At 41.1% G+C, this 8,026-nt stretch overlaps 1 protein-coding gene across 1 annotated transcript in view; it reads left to right on the forward strand.

The window, feature by feature from the left end:
• GLUD1 (glutamate dehydrogenase 1) overlaps positions 1-5,875 on the forward strand; it is a 35,659-nt gene extending 29,784 nt beyond the window's left edge. Inside the window, exons 12-13 of the mRNA XM_045569029.1 lie at positions 2,680-2,742; positions 4,518-5,875. Of these exons, the coding sequence (XP_045424985.1) occupies positions 2,680-2,742; positions 4,518-4,637 (183 nt within the window). The 3' untranslated portion in view covers positions 4,638-5,875. The remainder of the gene's footprint in view (positions 1-2,679; positions 2,743-4,517) is intronic.
• The last annotated feature ends 2,151 nt before the right edge of the window (positions 5,876-8,026 follow it).

The following is an 8,026-nucleotide window of genomic DNA, read 5'->3' on the forward strand; positions in this document are numbered from 1 at the left end:
AAGATAGCTGTGAATAACTTTTTATCCTTTTTGAAAGATAAGGTCTCTCAACTTTTAAATGCTTTCAGTGCTTCTAATTTTAGGCTTCCATGCTATTCCTCACTTCTTACAGAGTTACTTATTACAAGGAGTCTTATAAGTGTTAACTGAAAAACCAGTGTTTTCCAGCTCTCTCCCTCTAGTTCCCGCCTATCCTACCCTGCTTTGGCCCTACATGATTGACCCTGTCCTCATCCCCCCTAATGCCCTCCTCTCCTTATCTAACTTAATTTCCATGCGCCGTCATTACAGCCATTCCCTGGTCTTGTTGTGCTTCATCATACTCCTTGTTCACACCTAAACTCTGATTAGATCCCAGCTCTCTGCCTCCTCCATGCCTGTGCCCCTGTAGCCAGAGGCCCTGCTGACAGCTCACATTCTGACCATTAACCTCAAGTGGGCTCCCACTGCCCAACAGTCACACTGCTTTTCCATGTTCCATTCATTCTCTCCCCATCCTGGGTGATATTTTCTCCTCCCCTGCACACCAGCTCACAACCCTGGTATTCATTCACAGAGAAAATTGAAGTAGTCCGAGAACTTTCACCTCTCCCCAGCCCCTGGTATCCACACCCTGGCCTGTGTTATCTGTGCTTTTGTTGTACATAGGCTCCTTGTGCTTCCATCTAAGCCCAGCTCTGAGCATGGGCTGGCTGGTCCTCACCTTTGCTGATACACTGCTCTAGCAGGTCTTCCATCTCTCTCCTGCACCATCAGTTGTCCCTCTACTGAGTCATTCCTCTCAGTGTACCAGATACCGTTTTTTTTTTTTAATACAAATCTTAATCCCACTTCCCCTTCCAGTTATTGCCATTTCTGTTTTCCTTGAAGCAAACCTCCTTGAAAGAGTTGTTGTATATACTCTGTCTCCAGTTTTTCTCTACTTGAACCTACTCCACCAAAACCATTCTTGTCAAGATAGCCAGTGACATCAGCATTGCCACATCCAAGGGTCATTTTTCAGTCCTCCTCTTATTTGACCTATCAGCAGCTCTTATCACAATTGGTCACTCCCCTCTTGAAATCTTTTCTTCTTAGCTTCCAGGACACCACATTGTCCTGGTTTTCTTCCTACCTCACTGGCCATTTCTTCTCGTTACTTTGCTGGTACCTTTTCAGCTCTCCATCCTCTTACCACTGGAAGGCCTCAGTCTCTGAACCACTCTCTGTCTTGATTCAAAACTTCGGTGATCTACGTAGCCTCATGGTTTAAGTCCATGTATGTGCACTCTCCTCATACTAGAGTATAAACGCCTATGAGAACAGAGTTTTAATTTTGCTTTCTGCAGTGTCCCCAGTACCTGGAGGAGTGTAGTATGTACTCAATAAATATTTGGTAAATAAATAAATGAAAGAAACCACAGTATTCTGCCTGCAAAACAAGTTTGTTTCCTCTTTCTAATCCTCCCACCTCAGCCTCCAGGGGGTAGCTAGGGTTACAGACACATGCCACCACACCCGGCTTTCAAATGTTTCTTGATTAGTATAAATGTTATAGAAATAGACTTTCTTAAATGAACACAATATGAATTGAATAATGTTCACTGCAGATAACTTTTATTGGTGACTCGCTTTAAGTTTTTATTTGACATTTCAGGATATGTGTTTTGTAGCTCTGTATGTCACGTTATTAGGAGTGCTAGTGATAGTTAATTGTCCTTAACTTTTTAGAAAGCATTCCAAGAAACAAATTAGATGAAGGTAATTAGCATGGGAAAGAGATAAGCTTACTTGATGTTGGAAGCCAAGTAACCTTGGCCAGCCTCTCGTCCTCAGTTTCCTCATCAATAGAATCAAAGAGCTGCTAAGATCATGTAGCTTTAAAAGTTGGTGGTACTACCGAACATGCAGGCAAGATTCTACCCCAGAGCCACTATTGTATTTAACTACCTTCCCCTGCCTGGTGTCCCTGTTCACAGGGACTGCACTATGATGTGGACAAGGTACCATGTTGCTTTTAGCACGTCTGTATCTCAGACCAGTGATGGGTGCTAATCTCACTACTTGCCCTCGTGTTTCTTGGTCCATACTTTTCCATGTTCATTGTTTTACCATAATGTTATTTCATGAGTATTTGGTTTTTGTCAAATATAATTAAAATTATATTGTGGTTAAAGTGCAGCTATTTCAATAAATATCAACATACTATATCTTTTTTTTTTTTTTTTGAGACACAGTCTCACTTTGTTGCACGGGCTAGAGTGAGTGCCATGGCGTCAGCCTAGCTCACAGCAACCTCAAACTCCTGGGCTCAAGCGATCCTCCTGCCTCAGCCTCCCAGGTAGCTGGGACTACAGGCATGCGCCACCATGCCCAGCTAATTTTTTCTATATGTATTTTTAGTTGTCCAGATAATTTTTATTTCTATTTTTAGTAGAGACGGGGTCTCACTCAGGCTGGTCTCGAACTCCTGACCTCCAGCGATCCACCCGCCTCAGCCTCCCAGAGTGCTAGGATTACAGGCGTGAGCCACCGCGCCCGGCCTGTATCTTGATACTGTTCAGAAATTACATATATCTTTCCTGAAAGATAAAACACTTCTGTCTGGTTGTTCATTGATTTAAGAACCCTTTGTAATCCTATGCAGCGACACAGCATGTCTTTGTGGTTTTGTTAAACTCGTGTTCTTTTTCCTAATAGGGCGCCTCAGAGAAAGACATCGTCCACTCTGGCTTGGCATACACAATGGAGCGTTCTGCCAGGGTACGTGTGCAGGTGCTGTTTGTTTCTGGAAGTCACATGAAATGCAAATCACCTGTGTTATCTCAGCTGCCAAACTCGGTGTGCTGATAGAAAATAGGAATCTGTGAAATGGTCCTCATTTATGTGTGGCAAAACACATGCCTTGTCAGTTGCAAATGATCAGCAGTTTTCTCAGAGTCTTCAAATATGTTTACCAGGCTTTGGAAATAAATAATAATGCCAGGTTAGGAGGGAATGATGTTTGGCAGTTAGCCCGATATGGAGTAGTCAGCGGAACTGTATTACAGCCCAGTGCCCCACTAGAGTGTAGCTGTAGGAGGCTATAAAAGTTATTTTGACTTCCAATCCCTAGTTTAAAGTCTTTTTTTTTTTTTTTTTGAGACAGAGTCTCGCTTTGTTGCCCTGGCTAGAGTGCCGTGGCATCAGCCTATCTCACAGCAACCTCAAACTCCTGGGCTTAAGTGATCCTCCTGCCTCAGCCTCCCAAGTAGCTGGGACCACAGGCATGTGCCACCATGCCCAGCTAATTTTTTCTCTATATATTTTAGATGTTCAGCTAATTCCTTTCTATTTTTTCTAGTAGAGACAGGATCTCACTCTTGCTCAGGCTGGTCTCAAACTCCTAAGCTCAAACGATCCTCCCGCCTCGGCCTCCCAGAGTGCTAGGATTACAGGCGTGAGCCACCGCGCCCAGCCCCTAATTTTTTCTTTATGTTTTTAGTTGTCCAGCTAATTTCTTTCTTTTTTTTTTTTTTTTTAGTAGAGACGGGGAGGTCTCGCTCTTGCTCAGGCTGGTCTCAAACTCCTAAGCTCAAACAATCCTCCCACCTCGGCCTCCCAGAGTGCTAGGATTACAGGCGTGAGCCGCCACGCCCAGCCCCTAGTTTAAAGTCTTAAACACAGTTTGAGACCATTTTTCCCAATTTCTTCTTGAGTTCAGATATTATCCACTTGGATTTAAGTTGAAATAGCATAAAACAGATATTGATAAAGAAGATGATGCTTCTTAGTGATGGTTTTGTTAATTTTTTATTGAGGTAATTGATATAGTATAAATTCATCCTTTTAAAGTATATAGTTCCGCAGCCTTCAGTGATCACTAGGCTGTGTACTGTGTAGCCATCACTGCTATGTAATTCTAGTTTTCCTCATCTCATTGTTAGTCGTTTTTTCTTTCTTTCTTTCTTTTTTTTTTTCCGTACATAGGGTCTCACTCTTGCCTGGGCTAGAGTGCAGTGGCATCATTGTAGCTCACTGCAACCTCAAACTCCTGGCTCAAGCAATCCTCTTGCCTCAGCCTCCCTAGTAGCTGGGACTACAGGCACTTGTCATCACACCTGGCTAATTTTTTCTATTTTTAATAGAAAGGGGGTCTCGCTTTTGCTCAGGCTGGTCTCAAATTCTTAGCTTCAAGCAATCCTGCCTCGGCCTCCCAAAGTGCTAGGATTACAGGCATGAGCTACAGTGCCTGGCCTATTGTTAGTTCTTTTAAACAATCATAAAGTATATCAAATGAACTTGTTCCAGATAACAGGATGTCTAAAGGGTGATTTCTTACTGCCACCTAGACTATAAGTATTTTTATTAATTCCAGAGAATTAGTCTTTCCTGCCTAGAGATTGGTCTACTGCCAAAGTAGTTTGGCTTTGGCTGCCTATGTCCTGCCCTGAAATGATGACAGGGTAATTTGTACCAGGCCAGTCTGGGCCTTTTGTGGTCATGGCCCAGCTACTTGAGTTGGGGTGGTCTTCACTACATTTTCTCTTTCATTTCAGCAAATTATGCGCACAGCCATGAAGTATAATCTGGGATTGGACCTGAGAACAGCTGCCTATGTCAATGCCATTGAGAAAGTCTTCAGAGTGTACAATGAAGCTGGTGTGACCTTCACATAGGTGGATCATGGCTGACTTCTCACTACCCTCTTCCCCTGTAACTTCTGCAGACCTATCACAAGTTTACATGTAACCACAAAAATCCTTCTCTCCTGACTCATTAGATAATGGACACCATTCTCAACAGGTCAAACCAAATCAGCCCCTTAGAAGAAAGAAATTAAGGGTAGGGGATCATGTACAATCTGATAAGTGTGAAAGTAGATACCACCTACAGAGAGCCATGTTAGGTGTTTTGCCTTTAAAAATTCTCACTCTGGCTTTTCCCAGTACAGTGCTGTCGGGGAAGGCATGGTCAAGAGCAGTCGATTCTTTTGCTCTGGACAAGTCTGGGACATGCTGTAACTTTAACACATTTAAGCAGTAGGTGTGAGGCATTTTCAGTATCTGGCATGGTCCTTGAGTGAGTTATTGGTATTTTACATCAGCAAAATAACTCAATTTTACAGATTGCAAACAAAAATAAAAGCTGTTTCTGTTTATGCATTTTATTCTTCTAGAATAAAATAAGTACATGCTGCTGTAATAAGATTGCCTTTAATCACTTAACAAGTCTAACCTTGACTCAAGCAGTGAATGCCTATAAACATAATAAATGAAAAAAGCTAGTATTTTTATATCATAAAACACTATCATTTATAGTTGTCAGTCATGTATTATCATCCAACAAAAACAAAAAGCCCTATGAAGAATTAAGTTATCTTCATACCTGCAAGTGATGGAGGCTATTTTTGTTAAGACTGTCAGAATTTGCTAACTTATAATTATGACACATAGTCCAAAGAATTCAGTAACCTCCTTATCATGTTCATTGATTGTTCTCTTTTGAAGATCTGTTGTGTTGACTAATTGAACAGTAATTTAAGTAGAATGTCCTAGGGGAAAAAAAAAACCACTTGGGCTCCCAGTTTGGACTCTGGCTGGCTCTGAGTGTTGCCAGTGGCCCCTTGTCGCCTGACCTTGCATCGCTCCTTCTAGAGGCTTTGCATTCTGTGCCCAGCTGTGTTAACATGCGGCTGAACACAACCTTGGGTTGAGTGTTCTGTTTGGGGGCTTTTTGGCCAGGGCCTTTTGAACAGTAGTGTCCCAATGAAGTGCTAGATTATATCTGCATAAGAATGAGCTTGTTTTTTTTTTTTTTTAACTATAATACCCCTTCAGAAATTTCTAACTACTTTGTAACTGCATGACTTAACCTGGTGATAAAAGCAGTTATTAAAAGCCTACCTTTTCCAAAACTTATGTTTCTTTTCTGTGTTTTTATATTTGGCAGTTTGTCTTTTAGTAAGTGACATTGGGTTTCTGAAATTTTTGTAACAACCACCTATGTACCATTTCCTTCCACGGTGTTGTAAACTGCCCAAATTTTATTCCTGAATTCTTATGCATTTTATTGTGTTAAACAATATCAATGGCTGTTTGGGGGGAAGAGGTTCTAATGCTTAAAGCTGACACACTGAAGTAATTTTTAGTGCCTTTTTTAATGAAAGGAAGTTTTGTTTGGAATAATTTAGCCACAAAACGTAACAGCTATTTAAGACAGAATACTAACTGTAATCACAACTGGATTCTACACCTGATGCCACAAGTTACTTACCTGCCAAATTTGAAGCCTTTCATTTGATCTGTTTGTGTGTTTTGTCATGGCTCTGCCTCTCCATGCTTCTGAGAATCCAGTCAGACAAACAAACCCCCTGGCCCGGGGACACAGTGAGCCCTTCCTGAGCATGGGGGTGTCTGTCTGCACTCTAGGTGGAGTACTAAAAAGTGTTTGGGGGGTGGGGGCCAATACAAAATCAAGTTTCCAGAATGTTTGAAATAATAGTGTGTAGAACAGTAGATTCAGATCACGTGGAACGTGGGATAAAGTCTTAGTTGTGGCCTTTGGCTAGATATTGGGTTATTGAAACTGTTGCCTTATGAGCTCTTACACTGGAGTGTATTCTAATTATCCTGATTGGGTTTGAGGAGGGGAAAAGGAGAAGCATATTTTTTTGTGGTTGTTTTTGGTCTTTTGCAGTGTTTTTGGCAGCTCAGCTATTAGGATTAGTGATTTACTTTTTTTTTTTACAAAAAAACCTGACATCTGAACCCACAACCAAGTAAATTCCATATTCCCAAACATCCCTGGCAGGCTTCCTTAAGCCCTGCTATTTGTTAAGACCATCAAAGCATGGCACATGGAGAAAACTCCATCTGTGGATATTGTGCAAAAGATTTTTTTAATGATTTTTTTTTCACAAATAACTTTTTTTGGGGTAAGGGAGACAGGGTCTCACTCTGTCGCCCAGAGTGGAGTGCAGTGGTGTGATCACAGCTCACTGCAACCTCCAACTCCCAGGCTCAAGTGATTCTCCTGCCACCTCCCAAGTGCTGGAATTACAGGCACACAACACCATGCCCAGCTTAGTTTCCTTTTCAATTTTGATTAAATCCATCTTATTTTTCCTTTGGTTGCTGTGCTTTAGTTTAGATGTTATATGTAAGAATTGTTGCCTAATCCAGAGTCAAGCAGATGTATCCCTGTGTTTTCTTCTAGTTTTATAGTTTAGCTCTTATGTTAGGAAAGATATTTGATCCATTTTGAGTTAATTTTTATATGTGATGGGAGGCAGGGATTTTTTTTTTAATTCTTTCCTAGTGCATATAAATATAGTGGATCAAAAGAAAAACAAAAAATACAACTGATGTTTTTATATTGTGTATCCTGCAACCTTGCTGAACTCATTTGTTAGCTCCAATAGGCATTTCTTGTGCATGTAGATTCTTCTGGGCTTCCTGTATATAAGGTCATGTCATCTATAAATAGAGATATACTTTTACTTCCTTTCCAATAGGGTTGTCTTTTATTTTCTCACCTAATTACCCATCCTTGAACCTCTACTACAATGATGAATAGAAATAGCAGTAGTGGACATCTTGTCTTGTTCCTGATCTTAGGGGGAAAACTTTTAGTCTTTCATAATTAAGAATGATGTTAGGCTGGGTGCAATGGCTCACACCTGTGACCCTAGAACTTTGAGAGTCTGAGTAGGAAGATCAGCTAAGGCCAGGAGTTCGAGACCAAGCCTGCGCAATATAGCAAGACCCTGTCTGTGCAAAAATTTTAAAAATTAGCCAGGTGTGGTGGCATAGGCCTGCATTCCCAACTTCTCAGGTGGCTGAGGCAGGAGGATCACTTGAGCCTAGGAGTTTGAGGTTGCAGTGAGCTATGATGATTACACTGCACTCTAGCCTGGACAACAGAGCAAGACCCTAAGATCCTATCTCTTAAGAAAAAAAATTTTTTAATTAATTTTAAAAAATGATGTTAGCTGTGGTTTTGTGTTTTGGTTTTTGGTTTTTTGTTGTTTTTTTGTTGTTTTTGTTTTGTTGTTTTTGTTTTTGTT

Source organism: Lemur catta, chromosome 14 (genome assembly GCF_020740605.2).
Source record: "Lemur catta isolate mLemCat1 chromosome 14, mLemCat1.pri, whole genome shotgun sequence".
In the NCBI taxonomy this organism is placed as follows: Eukaryota; Metazoa; Chordata; class Mammalia; order Primates; family Lemuridae; genus Lemur; species Lemur catta.